General features: G+C 31.8%; 1 protein-coding gene across 1 annotated transcript; it reads right to left on the bottom strand.

Annotated features, from left to right (window-relative positions):
- Positions 1–5,240: 5,240 nt before the first annotated feature.
- LOC143066513 (E3 ubiquitin-protein ligase Godzilla-like) lies at positions 5,241–19,456 on the bottom strand. The gene is made up of 9 exons (XM_076239422.1): positions 19,334–19,456; positions 18,742–18,822; positions 18,232–18,351; positions 17,058–17,151; positions 15,225–15,318; positions 12,093–12,219; positions 8,992–9,097; positions 7,826–7,906; positions 5,241–5,753 (listed from the first exon to the last, which is right to left on the bottom strand). Exons 1-9 carry the CDS (start codon positions 19,415–19,417, stop codon positions 5,662–5,664), a joined length of 879 nt encoding a protein of 292 aa, XP_076095537.1. The 5' UTR covers positions 19,418–19,456; the 3' UTR covers positions 5,241–5,661.
- Between the last annotated feature and the right edge of the window lie 1,553 nt (positions 19,457–21,009).

Here is a 21,009-nt window from a genome sequence, read left to right as displayed (position 1 = left end):
GAATACAATTACAATAGTATATTAGTTTGATATTTACGAAAGCGATGCAAGGATTAAGTTTAGTAATATTTATGTTATTTATATTATTTAAAAATGTATACTCACATTAAATTGGTACTGTTATGTGTATTGTATTGTGGAGTGGAGAAGATTTTATAAATATATTTTACTTGTGTCTGATCCTTTTTGCTTTGAAGAAACGAAATATGTTCAAACTAAAACTGAAACACACAAAGAGCCGCATGATCAAAATCATTAGCTAAAATCATCTAAGGTAAACTTTGCCTGAACCTTAGTTTCTTAATAATGTCTTTAAAATACTTAAAGGGCAATTTGAGAAAGGTATGGTATAAATCCTTTTAGTAATAAGGCACTGACTAGTGAGCCAGTGATACAATCAGAGACTTATAGTGCACCAGCAGAGATGTCTGTTCAGTGTTACAAACAATGAAAATAACTCTTTATAAATGATATACGTCTGAAGCGCTTCTCTCAATTTACCTTCGTTATGAACGCTCAAAGACAAAAACTTTAAAACCACGGATGTATTAGTACCGGCACACATAAAGAGCAAAATTACCAATACACTCAACATATATCATATCAGGATCGTCTACAAAAGACTGATCAGTGACACTCGAATACAAAATGTTCAATGTGTACAAAGTTAAAGAGCATTGAGGACTCACAATTCTGAAAAGTTTTGCCAAATTCAGTCTAGGTAAATTATTTCTATACCAAAAGGGACTCACAAACAACAGGAAAAGACAGGGATCAACTTTGCGTAAGGAAGTGGGAACCATATTTTTAGGTAACTTATAAATTTATAAATAGAAAATTTACGAATGAATCATTATAGTATATATCATGTCAGTACCGAAGTATCGACTACCAACCTGATGATACAATTGAGAACTTAAATTCTACTAGCAGCAATATCTACTAAGTGTTTGAATTATCATAAAGGAGGAAGGTTGTTTGAAATGGGTGTGAGCAAAATTGAGGGGCATTGCAAAAGAGGGGCGAAAGATACCAAAGGGACAGTCAAACTCATAAATCTAAAACAAACTGACAACGCCATGGTTAAAAATGAAAAAGACAAACAGAAAAACAATAGTAAACATGACAGAACATAGAAAACTACAGAATAAACAACACGAACCCCACCAAAAACTAGGGGTGATCTCAGGTGCTCCGGAAGGGTAAGCAGATCCTGCTCCACATGTGGCACCCGTCGTGTTGCTTATGTGATTACAAAATTTTAATCCGGTAAATAGTCTAATTCGGTAGGTCACATTCATTAAAGGGAAGGGAATTGTAGTTACGACATAAGGAACATATTCGATATATCATTTGTGAAACGGTTATTCCATAACGGTCAACCAACTCGTGATGGCGTCCGTAAAATTTACGAAGGGATGATTTCAACTTCACCATTTGGAACTCTTGGTTTAATAGTTTCCTTGTGAGCAGCAACCCTCTATCATGATAGGAAATGCAAGCACGGGAATATCGTATCAATTGGGAGATATATACCCCGTATGCAGATGCTGCTGGAATGTTGCTACTTAGAAATGGAAAGTTCACAATTGGAAAGCTGAAATCATCTGTTTTGTCGTAAAGTTTTGTTTTCATCCGACCCTCATTGTCAATTTTTAGATGTAAGTCAAGATATGAAGCCGACTTAACTGTATCTGTAGCATCCTTTATCTCTAGTTCGATGGGATAGATGCGTTCCACATAGTCACCAAATTTTGAATTGTTTAGTGAAAGAACATCATCTATATAGCGGAAAGTAGAGTTAAAGGATATTGTTAACTTCTTATCTTTCTTCCTAAGAAGTTCCTGCATGAAGTCAGCCTCATAATAATAAAGAAACAAGTCGGCAAGTAGAGGGGCACAGTTTGTTCCCATTGGAATGCCGACAGTCTGTTGAAAAACACGTCCTCCGAACGTAACACATATGTTGTCAATCAAGAAATCAAGCATCTTGATAATATCAGTTTCAGAGAATTTTTTGTTTGAATCAGAGTGATTCTTTAGAAAGACGAAAGAGAGTTAGATTGTATGTACTCTAAAAGATCTTTGGAATTTTTAAGTATCCACATCTGATTCACGCCACCTCTAGAATAGGCAGTTTCACAATAACTTTGAAGCCCGTCTTTGATTGCTGATAAAATAGATGTTAATAATTTAGAAAGACTTAATGGCTGAGTCAGATTTTGTCTTCAAACGATTTTTCACATGGTTTCACGTTGATTTATTCAATGCATTATGGATTTAAAGGCAGTCAGGATTCTACTTCGTCAAAATTATCTCCCCATTACGCCAGTTCATTTTCACAACCGTAGAAATGGAAGCCATTGTAGGGATGACGCGCTGTCAATTTTGCTCTTGAAAGCCGATAAATTTATCCACAAAGCACCACTACGATCCTTATATGTCAGTTGTATTTTAAAAGACAAATGTATCTACTAGCTAATGAGCATCAGTTAATGATCATGTCTGCCTTGATTCATCTTAAAACTATTGTCTGATCGGTTGTCAGGTGGAATTTTCGAAAATTCTTAATCATTTAAAAAAATTCGTATTAAATATTTCGTGGAAGGGCAGACTAGATATTTTCAGTGGTTGAAGACTATAAACCCTAGTTATCACACACACAAAAATATAATTTTTCGAAAATATGCATTTTCATCATCCAACTTGAATGACTGTCGTCAAGTACTTTCAGTTAAATATAGCTATTCGAACACACCTACTCTGTTTTTGTGATTCATTATATAGGTATTTTAGTCGATCCATACATTTCATCTTTAAGTACTGTGATTTTTTTTATGTTATGAAGTCAACCTGTAGCTTTGATATATAAACATTATAAAATCTGAAGCGAGGCGATGTATGAAATATTCTTGCTTTGTACGATATCAAGACAAAATATTCAACTCAAACACGCCCTAACATAAAAAGGTGCACTCGATTTTCTCTTTTCGAAACAACTGTTACCCATTTTTTGGATTTTTTTCTTGAGTCACATAATGGAAGGGCAGACACGAAAATTACTGAACTAATAGATTGATATGTTTTCCGTCCGTGGTAACTTTTAAAATAAAATCGGAGGTTATGCATTTTCTACATCCAACTTGAAAGATACCCATGTCGTCGACTTGATATCTAATTGTTCTGCTTAACTATGTACTAAATAAATAGAAAACTTATGCAAATGTTGTTTTTAAAATAAAACACTTCGTATTTGAGAAGAAAATTGTAATTTTGTTTGTTTCTATTAACTTTTAAAACTTTTGTCACTATAGTAAACATTACTAGCTGTCAGATAACTGCGAGTACTCTCAGATCTGTTCATTGCGTCTTTTTGTGTCGGGATGTATAAGTACCCGGCCACGTCTACTTATAGTTTTGTCCATCTGATGAGTTAAGCCTTTTTCAACTGATTTTTATAGTTCGTTCTTATGTTGTACTGTTATACCACTGTCCCAGGTTAGGGGGAGGGTTGGGATCCCGCTAACATGTTTAACCCCGCCACATTATTTATGTATGTGCCTGTCCCAAGTCAGGAGCCTGTAATTCAGTGGTTGTCGTTTGTTTATGTGTTACATATTTGTTTTTCAGTCATTTTTTTTACATTAATAAGGCCGTCAGTTTTCTCGTTTGAATTGTTTTACATGGTCTTATCGGGGCCTATTATAGCTGACTATGTGGTATGGACTTTGCTCATTGTTGAAGGCCTTGCGGTGACCTATAGTTGTTAATGTCTGTGTCATTGTGGTCTTTTGTGGATAGTTGTCTCATTGGCAATCATACCACATCTTCTTTTTTATATTACAGTAAGCATTTATCGCCTTCTCTAACAAAGATCTTCGATTCTGGGTTTCCGCCTGAAGGGTCTTCCGTAACATATGCAAAATATGTTACAAGAGTAAAAATGATGAGATGATGTATGATTGCCAATGACACAAGTATCCACCAGAGTTTAAACTAGGTTGTAGTCAACAATGACATTACTGCATACATTTCCTTCCTTGTACAGTTCTACTTGGTATTTTTTGGCTTAATAGTTCAAGTCTTAGATTTCTTTGTTGTTCGTTTACTATTTTTGAGTTGTTAAGGGAATAAGAAAAATAGATAATTATTTGTTTTAGACTTGGATAATTAATATTTCAACCTAAGGATTTGATATGTTTTAATTACCTATTAATTCAACACATATATATGTTACTGTTAATTAAGCTATTTCCGCAGCTTTACTTTCTGGGTTGATTTAATCATAACCGAGAAATCAATTGAAATCAGTTCATACTTTAAACATTTAAGAAAAAACCCAGTGAATAACAATTCAAAATTTCACCATAAATTCATCTCAAAGGTGTAAGAGAATTATATTGTGCGTGTAACAGAACCGTACTACTCTTTGTTATGTCTGGTTCTTTTCCTAGTTATTAAAAGTATTTGACAATTTTTATTCGCATATAACAGTGCTTATGAACTGTACAACGCAGTAATAACAGTTTGTAATTCTATCAACATGAGTTTGTGCCCTGTCCTACATTAATTTTAGTTATTCATTCTCATTCTATGGTTAACATTTCGAAATGTACTATTATATTATATATTTATGTATTTCTCTGTCCTGGATATTATTGCACTTATTTGTGCTGTATTACCGCCATGTAATGTTGTCATTCTAGCGGTATATTTAACATGGCCATAAAGCGCCGAGGTTTGGCTAGCAACAAAACCAGGTTCAACACACCATTTCTTCTTACAACATCAGGACCAAGATAGAAATATGGCAGTTGTTATCTAACTAAGATTGTTGGATTGTAGTTTGTTTTTGTTGCACTTCAGTGTGCTGTTGTTTCATTGTTTTCCTCTTATAGTTGATGTGTTTCCCCCGTTTTAAGTTTGTTACCCGGATTTGTTTTCTCTTAATCGATTTATGACTATACACAGCGGTATGTTACAGTTGCCTTTAATATCCCACATACAGTGTCTAATGGTTTCGCTCTGGTATAATATAAATGTGATTCTTGACATGTTTGTAGTCAGATTCAGATATTAAATTTGTAAACTTCAAACACTATTCCCCTGAGACAAACAAATGTTTCTCCTCCAGTTTTGGAAAACTTTGTTGTTATTTTGTTTTGTTGCATTGCGCTTTAAGGTTAAATTTGTTTTTTTCCCTTTTAATATCGATTTCAAGAACAACCAGCTAATCCAGTAAGCTTTTACAATTGGAACTGTATATTTTAATTTAAAAACAATACCCAATAGTAGTTATCAAAGGTACCAGGATTATAATTTAGTACGTCAAACTCGATACATGCATAAATATTATAGTCAAACTATCGTGTTAATAACTTATAACACAGAAATTGTTCTTTAAGACGTGTTAAAGAAAGGATCAAAATCCCTCGTGAACATTGGAACGCTATGTCACATTCAATTATTACCAAATACCTCCAAATTCATTTGCAAATATTAAAAAAGGATTATTTTTTCGACCTGATTTGGTCATCGTTGTATCTAATTATTTTTAAAATTGATTGAATTCAATGTGAAAAAAAAGTTAATAAAGTTGTGTAGTGCATCTCTTCAATTAACCACGCAAGCCTTAAGTGTCATATTTGGTATGGAACTGGTTCACAGCGGTATTGAAATAATCATTCGTTTACACACTGGACATTTGCACTCTCCTTCATTTAACCATGGTTTTATGCATTCAACATGGAACCCTGAAATAATACATGTTTATCAAATATTTTAATAAGTAAAGATTTACAACAAAGAAAAAACTTAAGTTTTCCAATTTGGCTGATGTTGCGTTTAATATGATAGTTTTCTTGATTGGTGATAACTGCTTACAATGAATTCACTTTACCAAGGGGTTATATAGGTAATACGCCGTCATGACTAGTTGACAGCTATGAATACCTGGGTCAAAGATGACCACGGAAATGTTCCAATTATCGTAGCCAAAAAAAACTTTTCAGCAAGTGTGACATATTGGTATATATTATTATGATTCTGAGATGACAACATAATTATGACTTAGTGGTGTCTAATCTAATAGGGTTAAACTAAATTGTGCAGCTAAACTAGAGGCTTTATATGAAATCATTAACTGGCGTTCAGAAATAATTCCGTGGAATAGTAACTATTCCATGGAATTATTTCTCAACGCCTGTTGTAACTCAGAATTTAATACTACCGATTTTAGCTATTTATCAATGTAAGCCTAAATAGATTACGAAATTACGACTTATCATCACAGAACAACAATTATAACTTAACATGGGGCAGATCAACCTATTTGGAAATGTGTGTCATTTTAAGTTGAAATCAAACATATAAAAGAGGGGCGAAAATTACAGAGGGACAATCAAACTCATATATTTGCTTATCTTTCCGGAGCACCTTAGATCACCCCCATTTTGGTGGGGTTTGTGTTGGTTAGTCTTTAGTTTTCTATGTTGTGTCTTCTGTACTATTATTTGTCTGTTTGTCCAAACAAGGCGCGTTTTTGGCTTATTGAATTTTATGTTGTGTCTTCTGTACTATTATTTGTCTGTTTGCCAAACAAGGCGCGTTTTTGGCTTATTGAATTTTAAACCTGATGCTTTTTGTTATCTATTAATCATGTTTTTCTTTGTCTAATATGTTCTATTAATTTGTATTGTAGTCCTGTAATATTATGTTGTCATTTCAATGTTATATTTAACTTTGCCATTAAAGTGCGAGGTTTGGCATGCCACAAAACCAGGTTCAACCCACCACTTTTATTCCCCTTTAAAAGTGTCCTGTACCAAGTCAGGAAGATGGCCATTGTTATATTATTGTTCGTTTCTGTGTGTGTTGCATTTTAACGTTGAGTCGTTTGTGTTTTCTCTTATTTTTGAGAAATTGAGATAAGACGTGGCACGGTACTTGTCTATCCCAAATTCATGTATTTGGTTTTCATGTTATATTTGTTATTCTCGTGGTGTTTTGTCTGATGCTAGGTCCGTTTCTGTGTGTGTTAAGTTTCGGTGTTATGTCGTTGTTCTCTTATATTTAATGCGTTTCCCTCGGTTTTAGTTTGTTACCCCGATTTTGTTTTTTGTCCATGGATTTATGAGTTTTGAACAGCGGTATACTACTGTTGCCTTTATTTAGCCATGGCGTTGTCAGTTTATTTTCAATCTATGAGTTTTATTGTCTCTCTGGTATCTTTCGTCCCTCTTTTGCAAGACATCTCTTATCATTTCTTCTGAACTCTGTCAAATATGTCGTATGCTTAGATTGCTGATTTTCTGGTACCCTAGCTTTACAGCATATTTCAGCTATTGCTTGTACAGCACAAATACAAGATGAAAATCAGGATGATGTCGCACATGTATACACTACTTTTTGTTAGCGATTTGATCTGCATCTTGGATTTCAGATAAGCAACAAATTACACTCTTCTGAGAAGATGCGTTCAATATTCATGTATGACAATGTTATCGGTCCAGTGCACGGGGTTGTAGAGAAACAAAAGTGTGATATGATTAATGCTCGCATACAGATCTGGGATGTGACATTTTCCGGATATATGTTTAAATTCAAAAATTTTGCAGTACATAAGATGTAAAGTTAATGAGAATAAGTTATTGACATTTTAACTGCATGCAGGGTTTAGGTAGGAACAAAATGAGCAAGATATTGTAAATGGCACACCAACAATATTCCCGCCACATTTGTTTTGTAAGGTTTGTTAGTATCACTTGCCAAACCTTACGTTTTGTACATAAAATTGTATGAAACCAATGGTAATTAACATACATACCGTGTTCACATGGCAGAATCCATAACTTTTCTTTTTTAACGAAATCCTCTAGACATATCGGGCATGTTTTGTATTTAAAACCTGCATTAAATGTAAACAAATAAATTCATTCGATGAACCATAAATCATAGTAGAAATATTTTGAAGTCTTGCTGTAATATCTGTTATGGATTTCATGCATATATCAAATATAAAAATAATCAATTTAAAGTCATATGAAACGAGTGGGTGGTGAAAAATAATGATTATCTAATTCTTGAACCAATGCATGTATATATCATAGACTTAGTCCTCTGTGCACGATTTTATCATTTTTTTACGCAAATGTATCGTATGATCGTCAATTTTGTTTCTCTCTGTCTGTTATGGTCTAACAAATATGGCTGCTCATTAAATGGCGTGTTTTGAAGCCGAAGTTTACCGATTGTCACCTTATAGTTAACCAATAACAAAAAGCATGGGTATTGAGCACGTGTTTAACATGTATAATCAGATAATTTTTTATTTTAATGACAGATCCATGCGTATTGCGATCACCGGATTTTTACGAGGAGGTTCACGCTCAGGTCACTATGCATACGGAAAATATGTTGGCGAATTGCTTCCTGGAAGCAAGCAATTAAAAATAAGTAAACTTCTTCTAAATGTGGACAAATTAAAAAAATTTCCTCAGAAAAAAGTATATGTACATAAGTTGTATAATGAAAACTATTCATTTAGTTATAAAAGCATATGCATTATTTTTTTAATCTGAGGTTTCTTATGACTTTAAGGAAGATTTACATGATGCAAGTTTCTATGAAACACGAGTAACGTGTTTTTATATTCAATGAACATCGCTTTTGTTGCATTTCAATGTATATGGTTTATTCTTCAGACGATTGATAGTCTAGAATGATTCATTAATCACCAAATTAGTTTTAGGTCTGAAAATATATCAAACATGTAAAATTTGAGATATTGGACATACGTTTCTAACTTATCATAGATAAAGGTATATCATTTAGTACGACTGGCACGTCATACTGCAATTAGCTTTATACTTTGTCTTGCATATAGCTCCTATTGCATTGTTCAATGTTCTGTATTTTCTGTTCACATGATAGAATAATAGCTCTCTTTAACAAAATAGATTTTCCATTTGAAGTAAATCAATAAACGTTTACCCTTTTTAAACTGGGCTTCATGTATTTCTGATGTATTCCAAAAAGATGGCATCGAAGTTCTCCTCTTCCTTCCAAAACAGCTGCTTATATTAGTTCTTGATCTGCACTAAAAAAAAATAGAAGTTTATAAATATAACAAATATCAACATTCTACGGTCACGTAACGTGGTTTTAAATTGACATATTTTGTAACGGAATTGGTTTAAAGTAACTAGCAATTTTAACGTCTATGAAACTGTTGTGATTACATAATCTCTAAAACTACAAACATAATGAATCAACAAACCTATGTAAACTCAAAAAAAAAACATTATAATATTTTGTCCGGGAACTTGAAAATCAAAAAAGTATTCATCTATCGGTATGAATCTGTCAATTTGTTCCATCGATATTATTACGTCTTCCATCAATCTAGAACAAGAATTACAATAATAAAAATACCGAACTCTCACAATAATTCATATCGAAAAGTACATGTAACTATCAACTGGCAAAATTAAATCTTAAATACATCAAGCGAATGTATAACAAGTGTCAAATTCCTGACCTGGTACAGGCATTTTTATTGTAGAAATCGGTGGATTGAACCTGAAGTTTCAGTTTAATACTTTCGAAAAGATTGAACAAATAAGGTGTTCATAATTTCATTGGGGCTTATATTCTTCAATAGGTATAATTTATCTAGAATCTCCGTGTAAAGTTAGCAAAACGCATATGTAATGAGTATATCAGTATGACAGTACAATTAATATTGTAACTTGTACATCTAAAACGTCTTAGTTTTTTATATGAACGTTCAGATTTTCTTAAGATATGAAACTTTTCAAGTCTATCATCTTTATATATATTTTTTAAATTGATGTAATATATTTTCCTCAATTAGGGTTTCAGATGTTTGTTATAAAAATGCAAAATCTTGCTACGTATCCTTATTTTGAGACCCTGTCATGTTTATTAAGATATGAGCTACAGCCTTTCTTTGAAATTTGTTTGTTACATCTTGTCTTGTACAAAGATCGTACTGTATGTTAATTAAAAGCAACAGTAGTTTACCCTATTGAAAGCTGGTGTATTCTACGAAGAAAATAGAAAAGTTAAAAAAAAACACAGAAGGAAATCGCATGACTTCAAAACAGTGACAGATCGGATACGTTCTTGTCGTGGAGTAATTATTGCCTGGTTTCTATGTAACACCGTTGGATCCCACACTCAGTCTAAATATCGCATATGGGATTTGGTCACGCTCGGTCAATTAAATTTATAAAACAGACAGCTTTGCATATATGTAAAGTTCTAAGATCACGAAGATATTTCCCTTGTGAGTCTTTCTTTCTCAAAACCCTTCTATAGAAGTTTTTTCTTGTTGAGTCAGAATAATGTGAATGTATGGCAAATTAATTGAGATATATAAACTCAATGCCATGAAGCAGAAGACATATTACTACAGGAAAATGAGTGGACACTAGGAATGTTTTTGTTATCATGATTATCAAAGATTTACACCACTGGGTCGATGCCACTTCTGGTGGACGTTTTGTCGTCAATGCTATCACCAGCCCAGTAGTCAGTACCTCGGTGTTGACATGAATATCAATTATGTGGTTATTTTTATAAATTTCCTGTTTACAAAACTTTGATTTTTTCGAAAAACTTAGGATTTTCTTAATCCCGGCATAGAATACCTTAGCCGTATTTGTGACAACTTTTTGGAATTTTGGATCCTCAATGCTCTTTAACTTTGTACTTGTTTGGCTTTATGATTATTTTGAAATGAGCGTCACTGATGAGTCTTATGTAAACGAAACGCGCGTCTGGCGTACTAAATTATAATCCTAATACCTTTGACAACTATTAGATAGTATCCTTAATTTAGAATTTACTGAAATCTATAAGATGCAATGACTTCTTGAATTGCATGTTGTTAAGTGCCAGGATATCATTAAAAGATCCCTAAGATAGATTGAAGGTTGTGACAATGCAAGATGATTTATCTTTCTGTAATTATCAGGGTTCATTTAAGCATAGAAACTAATCAGCTAGTAGGAGTCCAAAGCTAGTATACCTATTCAAATATCGACACTCTGTAGAAAAACTAATCCAACACACTGAGAACGTCTTGCATTTTGATAATATTATCTTCGATGTGTTTACCGTTTCAAACAGCATCGTAAGCAAAAAGAAAGATTTGAATTACTTAAACAAAGAATAAAATTGAGAATGAAAATGAGGAATGTGTCAAAGAGACAACAACCCGACCATAGAATAGACAACAACAGACGGTCACTAATGGGTCGTCAATGCAGTCAGAAACTCCCGCACCCGGAGTGGTCTTTCAGCTGGCTCCTTAACAAATATACTGTACTGTATATTTTATACTATTTAGGAATAAATGTCACCCTTATAATAGATTAACTTTTAAAATTTAATCTACAGCCATATCTATTTCTGAAAGACATACAAGTGTTGGTCAGCTATATATAGCTTTGACATCAACAATTGTATGTTTGCCAATCATTTGGAAGCACCTGCTTTTCTATGATTCGTTTCCCTAATGATTTATTAACTCTGTTATTTGTTCCCCGACATATCCTGATTTTCTTCCGTCTCGTGTCATTCATATGTCTTTATTGGTTTCATGTTTTATTGTTCTTTTTTTTTCTTTTCCTTATTATTGTTCCTTAACGTATATATATATTTTTGTTTTATTTATTTTTTTGAAGAATTCATAACATTTTGTGGTACAATAGTTATCTTAAATAACCAATTAATTCAGGCAGCAACATTAATTAGTCAGTTTTTTGGTGATCACCATGAATATCAATTATATAGTCATTTTTATGAATTAACAGTTTGCAAAAGCATGATTTATTCGAAATACTAAGGTCTTTCTTACCCTAGGCATATATTACCTTTGCAGAATTTATTTTGGATATGTGGGTCCTCAACGCTCTTCAACTTTATACTTGTTTGGCGTTCGTATTATTTTGATCTGCGCGTCACTCATGTGTCGTGTGAAGACAATACGCGCGTTTGGCGTATCAAATTATAAACCAACCTTTGATAACTATTTTAGAAACAGTAAAAGGTAAAGGTATACTTACGTATTTTGAACAGTTCCAAGAACAAATAGTAGTAAACAATATACACATAAATGCCCCAGCCACAATATATCCCGTCCAGGTAAACGCACTAGTTTCGTCTTCTTCTCTTGTGATTTGTATATATGCACTGAAATAAAATATAGTCATGCATCTTGTTTTATGATTTTATTGTTATAAGATCAAGCACCACAAACAAACAACAAATACAAGTGTAAGTGAATATTGAAAACCTGTAAACATTAACGGATCCCTGCTATGTAAGCAGTCGATATGAATTTAATCTAAGAAGGTCAAATCTAATAAAATTTAAGGAGATTCCCCTTGGCCAGGTGATATAATGCTTTTTAATCATCACGATACAAATACCAAAATGAGAGGAAAATTAAAAATGAAACTTTCATTTAACAAATGGCAAAATTATACAAGTTTATTATATCATCCCAAACACATCAAACGAATGTAAAACAACAGTCAGATATCTGATTCGTTACAGACATTTCTTAATAGAAAATAGTGGATTGAACCTGGTTTTTCTTCTCACTTGTATGACAATAGTATATAATTCAATAATATTAACAACAATTTGTAAGCAAAACAAACAGAGTTATTAGCTAAAAATGTTTTTAAAAAATGGAAAATTACTGAGTTATAGAGTAATCTTTCGTTACCAGTAAATATCTGTAACTGACAATGTACTGAGAAAAAAATAACTAAGTGATCATGTAACAAAAAGTTGTTCCGGCACACATTTGTTCCACCAGGAAATATTTCATAGGAAATATGTTCCACCGGTATCTATATCACAGAAAATATGTTCCAGTACTGTAAAATATGTTCCGGAACTAATTTTTTGACCAAATGTGAAATAAGTTCCGGAACAAAAATCACAGCTCTATGAATTTTGTTCAAATATTAAAAAGTGAAATAAGTTCCTGTGATCTTAGTTTTGAACAACGATATTTCATAAAAATTAATGATTTAGTCTTGTTCAAACCTATTTCACAGAAAATAAGTATCGTTGCAACAAATTGCACAGGCTCAGTTTCAAAAGAGTGTGTCTTTTTTTTCTATAATGTCTTTCAATATAATTGATCAAACACTTTAAACCTCAACCTAGTACAAACGTTCATCTTTAACTATACTTTTTTCAGAATGATTTGTCTTTTTCTACTCTTTTTTGGCTCATAAGTGTCTTTTGGCATTTTTTATTGTGTATACTATTAAAAATATTTAATATAGAATCGAAATTGGATGTTTACATTTTTCATTTATTACATTATCAAATTGACAATATAATACATGTTTTTATAATGCACTTGAATGTTAACTTAAAACCCACTGATGACAAGTTCTCAGTATGTAAGATCACTTGTTTAACCAGTGGAAAATATCTCACAGACAAGCAACTTGTTTCACAAGATAAGGAACAAATCTCACAAACTCAGAACTTATTTCACCAGTTAAGGAACCAATTTCACATACACCGGAACTTATTTCACTAGGAAAGGATCAAATTTCACCAACCAAAATCGTTTTCACCAGGTAAAGTATGGAACTTATTTTATAGAGATGGAACAAATTATGTAGAAGTTGTCTGTGAAAAAAAATTCTCTCAGAACAAAGTTCCTGTGAAATCAGGTCCACTGGAGTCTGCTACATAACTGATTAATTTTTCTATCGAAAACTCTAAACAGTAATTTATTGATCGAAGTAACATTTGTCGGCATTGCATGCATTTTTTTATTCACTATAATGTTTCAAGTCTTTAGTTCAAGCTTCAGAAAAAGTATTTTTACAGTCTTACCTAGCCCAGGAGATTTGAGGATATAAGAACAATTCAGTGCCTACACAATTAGTGATATTAAATTCCATATGGTCAATTAATAATTATGAAAGAATGGATTAAAATATGTTAATGTCTTAATTTAAAATTAAATCTATTTGATGTGAGTATTAAGATTATTGAAGGGTGGTCAAAGAGACGACTCAACCACAGTAAATTTATCAAATAGATTGTAATAATTTGCAAACTCCATACTGTATAGTAAGCAATAACAGGCTCCTTTTGCCAAATGTGAAATAATTCAAAATGAAAGGAAAACGACCTGTTTTGTTCTTAAAAGAAAATTAAAAAAAATATGATATGTAATGGGAAAGGAACATGAAATCAAATTTATCATGTATTCAAGACAAAGCACCCCAAGTAAAATAATACAAATACCGAAATCAACAGTGATGTGACAATACAACAATACACCTTATTTTGGAAATCAGTTGTAAAAGAACTCGTTTCTAAGCCACAATAAAACTACAAAAATGACATGATGCTCAAAGCACAAATACAAATACTCACATTTACTTAGTGCTCAAAGCTAGTCAGTCCAAAACTCAAATCAGCTTACAAATATATCATGTATATATAATATAAAAAAGTAAAATCACAAAAAACTGACTTCAGCGGAAAATTCAAAACGGAAAGTCCCTAATCAAATGGCAAAATCAAATGATAAAGTCCATCAAACGAATGGAAAACAACTGTCAAAATAAAAGCAGCATAAGTATTATTATTACAATTTTGTAGGCAAGACACGTTTCATCTACAAAAACAACGAATTAGATATGTCAAAAAAGGCCAAATACAGTACGAAGTTGCAGAGCAATAAGGATCTAAAATGCTGAAAGGTTTTTAAAAAAAAACTTATTTGGAAATACTAAGAAAATGTCAATGTTCTGTAAATAGTTATCAAAGGTACCAGGATCATAGTTCAGTACGCCAGACGCGCGTTTCGTTTATAAGACTCATCAGTGACGGTCATGTCAAAATATTTATAAAGCCAAACAAGTACAATGTTGAAGAGCATTGAGGATCCAAAAATCCCAAAAATGTAAGAGTGAATTCATAATAATTATAGGACCATCTCAATGGTAAGAGTGAATTCATAATGATTATAGGACCATCTCAATATTAATTCGTGTCAATACCGAAGTGTTGATTACTGGGTTGTTGATACCTTTGGAGTGAAACCTCTACCAGCAGTGGCATTAACCCAATGGTTTTAAATAAACTCATCCATTTGTCATCATAGAAACCAGGATTAAGATTTTGTAAATTTCTTTTACCATTACACTCACTTTCTCATCTGATCGATTTCAAAGTTCAGTAAATACAAAGCAACGCTATCCTCCACAAAAACGGATGGAATGTTTATGTCTTGTGTACTGGATGCTGTAATTTTAAATCAGATACAGTTAGTCACAATATCCTTGTAGAGAGATTTTTTAATTTGTACGAAACTCAATAAAAATGATAAATAACCATACCAGTGAATTAAAAACAGATATGAAGGTTAATCATTTCTTTCTGTACATACATACTCACTTATTAATTGACACTTATGGTCAATCAAAGGAGTAGGTCCGATAAATGTCTTCTTCAGTTGATTCAATTAGTTTATGTGAAAAATTTTAACTTATTTACTCATTAACAACGCTCCAATTCTAGCTTAAATATGTAAAATCTATCAAATATGCCAAAATATTTCACTTTTCAGATGGTTTTTGTCAAAAATGAAATTGGCCGCGTCCGTGTTCATCCTCAACCTCTATATATGTTATGAAATTGAGAATGGAAATGGGAAATATGCCAAAGAGACAACAACCCGACCACAGAGCAGACAACAGTAGTATTATCATCAAATACAACATACATTTCAATATTAAGAATGAACACAAATGCGACCACTTTTATTTAAGACGGAAACCGTCTAAAATTTAACTAAAATGCTAAAATTGTGAAGATCTCAGTAATTTAGCATGACTTAATGATGCTAGTACCCGATATAAGTGCATTGCATTGACAAGAACAGCCTATATTTATGTAGCAGAAGCATTCTATTTTCCAATAAATAACAAACAGTTTACATTTCAACATTTTTGTAAAACTGCTATATTTTGGGGCCAAAAAGGGGTCTTACTGAACCTATTCCTTTGTTTTTGGGATCGCAGGTTTTTTTAAAATTTCCTAACTTTAAAAGTCGTTTGTTCATATATAAATGATTGACATAACTCAACACATCGTCTAAAAATTCTTCAATATTATATTCGGTTATAATGAAAAATACTAAGGTTCCACTCGCTCATGAAAAGGGGACCTTGTGTGATTTAGTCAATACTTTCAAAGTCCATTTCGGTCATACTAGTATAACTGGTCTAGCTCATACAGCATTGGCTTTCAAATTATAGGTTATGAGGGTTCATGAAAAAGGTAAATCCAGCGACAAGCTTTGTCTGACCACCTCAATATATTAAGAGATTAATCAAATGTTTTCTATTAAATACATTCAAGCGCAATATTACATTTAAATTCATACTGCTGCAAATTACAATCGTGAAAGTAAAACATGCTTATGCTTCAATAAAATGTGTTCTCAATGTGTTTTTGGCAACACATATTTGAAATTATCTGAAAATACCACTGTATTATGAAATTCTACACTGTTTACTGTAAATCATTTAATCTGCCACTATTTCAGATTAAATGGTTTTATAAATGCCAGTATAGAAATAGGACAGTTTTGGAATTATTCACAGTATTAAATGCCTAGTATATTTTATAGTTGCCGTATTTTGATGGTAATGATTATTTAAATTTGTGCTAGTGTTGTTTGCAATAAATGTATTTTTCATTAATATCAAACACCGTGTCCCATTTTGTAACGAATGTTATACTATATCAATAAAACCTTTTTATCGCTTGGTTGTATGGCAGTTCATTATGATCGTTTATATGACTCTTGATTATATAGAGGTTTGCATTTATAATTTTAATGTTGGTAGATATTTATAAAGCTGAAAGTAAGTTATTTTGCATTGTTCTGTATATAGATTATAGACGTTTGTATTGCCTTTGACAAATATTCTTATATGCTGTTCTTTGAAATCTATATGAAAAGCAAATCATGTTACCTGTGGTTTCTGACATATTCATTAGGTTTTCAACTGCATTCTTCCTCTTACCAATAATAACAGCACTGTAGTTCATGCGTTGCGCAGACATTACCTTTTGATTAAAACGGTTATTGAAGATATTTGAAAAAAGTAGGAATGTATTTTTATTTTGAAAATAACTTAAGGCATAGCTAATAGTATTTTGGGAAAGTTCCATTTTTTGCTTTTGAAATTGTCGGTAATACAGAGTTGGTTTGTAAAATGTGTTCTTCTCATGTGTTATTACACCATCACTTCAGATTATTCACAAACATGGTTGACCGAAAACATTCTTTATGTACCAGACACAAGTTGTTTTCCTTTTCCTTTTTCCTTTTTCGATATTCAAATTTTGAAAAATTCTTTATGTACCTGTACCTATTCAGGGGCCTGAAATTGAATGGTTGCCGTTGGTTCATTTCTGACATGAATTTTTATTGTAAATTGTATTTGTATAAAGAGTACCATTAGTTTTTCTTGTTTGAATTTTTTTCATATTTTATCATGCCAAGGACATTTATAGCTAACTATACTATATGGATGTAGCTTATTGTTATTAAACACCGTATGATTATTTATTTTGGTATTAATTCTATTGAGCTGTGATAGTAAGAACGTTTAAATCCGGATAACAATCAGTTTTGTGGTTTTCTGTTGTCTACCATACGAAAATATAAATACATTCATATCCTGTAATTTTGATTTACAAAAAAAAATAATATTCGTAACAATGAAGGTTTTCTAACCAAAGCATGCATTGCCTTTAACTGATTTAAAACGTTTTTGGAAATATTGCTTTTCAACTTCCAAAAACTTTGATTAGAACGTGAATCATAAAATCCTAGTTGTTTATTGAAACATCATATCAAGTCAATATCAGATTACTTATATTCTCTGTAAGAATGGTACATTTATTTAATTGTTTCGACTTTTATATTCTGTAAAATTTTAAGTGGTGCGATCAAAGTTTCACGTTTAATCGTGCTTGCTTTATATTGTTTGATATGTTTTAGGACATTAATTGTGTTTTTTTCGTCAATGTTGTTGTCCCCGTTCTCTCTCTAAGTGATTTCGGATTATTTTCATAGATCTGTTAACCTTAGACTTCAGTGTTTTTGTTATTTTGCAATGTGTTTACATATATTATAAATACCATATTCACAATATCACAGCCGTGTTGTCTCATCAATGCTATGCTATTCTGCAAGTGAGACTGTGGTCCATAATCCAGGCATGAAGTATTGTGAATTTGTCCGAAATAAACAAGTTTTCCCTGAAAGTTAATAAGATCAATGAAGTTAAATAAAATAGTTTATTAAACGGTTTTTAGAACATATACCTTTTGCCGAATTGTTCGTATCACTTTTTCTTTCTTTTCTTTTTTGTAAATGATTAAAAACTACATTTAGCTAGTATTTAAACATTGGTTTACATTAATTTAGTCCATTTCGTAAACTCAGAAATTGTTGAATAATCCTCAAATTTCTTCTGGTTTTGAACTTAATTTTTTGTTTGTTTGTATTTTTTGTGTTATTTGGCACCATGACAGATGTCACTTGAGGAATAGGATCCATTTACCTTTAATTTTTGTTGCACCCACTTTTTTAATTTGATTTGAGTACCGTCCGACTCTTTTTAAATACCAGTCTAACAGTTATTGTACCTTCATGCCATTCTCTGAAATACTTGGTCCAAATCCTGTCATCTCGTCTTTAAAGGTATGTATGGTTTCCTCATGTTCAATCTGAAATATTTGGTTAAAAGCGATACATACATTATTGAGTCAAAAAAAAAGAGTAAATTTCTTCATTGAAGAATTCCAACAACACACATAAAATTTATCAAGTACAGATATTGCCTTGATACGGTTATACTTATTCTGTCTTCTTCTTCTGTCTAAGTGAATCATAAAAGTTGAACTTGACACTTATTTGTTGTGTAGGAATTAACAAGTATACCTGCTCAACAACTCTTGTAAATTCTTTTAATTTTACTTATTATAGGACTTCAAAATAACTTCCAGTACAACATAGTTGGTGATATTCAACCCTTCTTTTATCGAAGATTGCAATGTATTAGCTTGAGTTTTCTATCTTTTTAATTTGAAGAAGTTTTTTTTGTTTACCAATATTGACTTTTTAGTCTTTATCTCGTCTATAGCTAGTCCTCTAATTTTCAGAATCATTTAGTCCCCATTTAGTCTGATATTTCAGATAGTTAGATAATGTCTTGTTAAGACAAACGTGACAACTTACTACAATAACCTTTGAATACGCTAAACAGATAAATCCAACCCAACATATCATGTACACACCAACACTTGTTGCAAATTTCTTCATCTGACATGCATTTCAGCTATTGCAAATCTGAAAAAAAACTGTGTTGATAAGAGTTACACAAGGACAAAAAAAGAGACGCAACAAGATGCTCTATTGTGTCTGAATGGAGTTTGCCATTATAATAGCTGTTTACCTCAACCGATCTACCTAAACATGAGTCATGCCTTCTAAAAAAGTCCTAGTCAGTATCCCTAACGATTTAATCTCTTCATAAAAAAACTAAAGTTTTACCTCTGCCAGTGGACTTCTAATTTCACTTAGTATATACCTTCATATGAACATGCATGTCAAGGTAACTTAAATTTTAATTTTAATTTTAATATTTCTTCATTAAATTGATTCATTGGATTCAAGTCGGCACTATTCATCTAAACTAAAGAAAGAACACTTGGTCAGTAACTTTTAAATAGTATTTGTACAAGATCAATTCAACTTAATCTTTAAACAATGTTTTAATGTTGCATTTTTTTTATCCTATTGCATTTCTGCGCCTGTTATAAGTCAGGAATCTCTAGCCTTTGTTTTTTTGATAGTTTTTTTTTCTTCGGTTTTGTTTATTTGTAAGTTTTGGAGTTTAGTGTTATAATATTATTTCGTAGGTGCTAGTTGAAACCTGGGTATGGGATTTTCTCGCTGCATTGATGACATTGATCTACACTTTGGTTTGAAGCCACGGTCGATTAGATTCCAGTCTGCCTGTCTTATTTTTATCTGATTTTTTAATACGGTTTCGAGATAAAATTTACTTTTTTAGGCCTATTGAATCGCATAAAGTATTTACACATACATTTTTTTGTTTCAATAGGTTTTAATTTAGACTTTTTACCCAAATGAAGTGATTATGTTAGTTAAAAACCTTCATCGAAACATATCTGACACACATGGTTTCTTTACATAAGCGTTGACTTTTTGTATCTTTACATGTGATAATCTAATTGTTTGTCCAAATAAGAAGAATGCAAATCAAGAAGATATTGATCAAATTTCATAATTTAAGCTTACCTGTGAGCATCACGTATATTCCAATCCAAGTGTTAATCTAACTACAGTTATTGACACACCCAATTATATAGAAATTTTATAACAAATCTATCCTTTAAAAATAGCATGCTCCATTGCATGTTTATTAAATATACTTATCGTAACTTCCTTAGCAAGTCATCTGAGACTATATGAATTGACTATTACTTTTTTCATCTTATATGAATTATTATATAATTGGCTATCGATTAATTAGATATATAGTATATACATTATATATGATTCAGAAATACACTTACATTTTGTACGATATATGTACATAAAATTCAAAATTTTAAATTGAATATTCAGTTCAGCTCTTATTCTATTATTTATCCTGAATTTGAAGAAAGGTCACGGTATTGGCTTTGCTCATTGTCGAAGGCCGTGACATGTAGTTGTTAATTTCTGTGTCATTTAGTCTCTTGTGAAGAGTGGTCTCACAGGTAGTCATTCCACATCTTCTTTTTTTTATATTCAGCCTGTAACATACGGACTATACCAGACCACAACCAAATAATTCAAAATTGAAATTGCATAAATGGTACATAATAACCATTCAAATCCAAAAA

The sequence above is a fragment of the Mytilus galloprovincialis genome, chromosome 3 (assembly GCF_965363235.1).
Source record: "Mytilus galloprovincialis chromosome 3, xbMytGall1.hap1.1, whole genome shotgun sequence".
NCBI lineage: Eukaryota > Metazoa > Mollusca > Bivalvia > Mytilida > Mytilidae > Mytilus > Mytilus galloprovincialis.
This window is presented reverse-complemented; position numbering and strand designations above follow the sequence as displayed.

What these genes read in the sequence shown, in the direction of transcription:
- LOC143066513 (XM_076239422.1), bottom strand. Translation starts at nt 19,417, where the DNA reads ATGAAGAAATTTGCAACAAGTGTTGGTGTGTACATGATATGTTGGGTT. An exon ending in GAATATGTCAGAAACCACAG is followed by an intron (nt 15,319 to 17,057) that starts GTAACATGATTT and finishes TTAAAATTACAG; the next exon opens with CATCCAGTACACAAGACATA. An exon ending in GAAATCGATCAGATGAGAAA is followed by an intron (nt 12,220 to 15,224) that starts GTGAGTGTAATG and finishes ATTTTATTTCAG; the next exon opens with TGCATATATACAAATCACAA.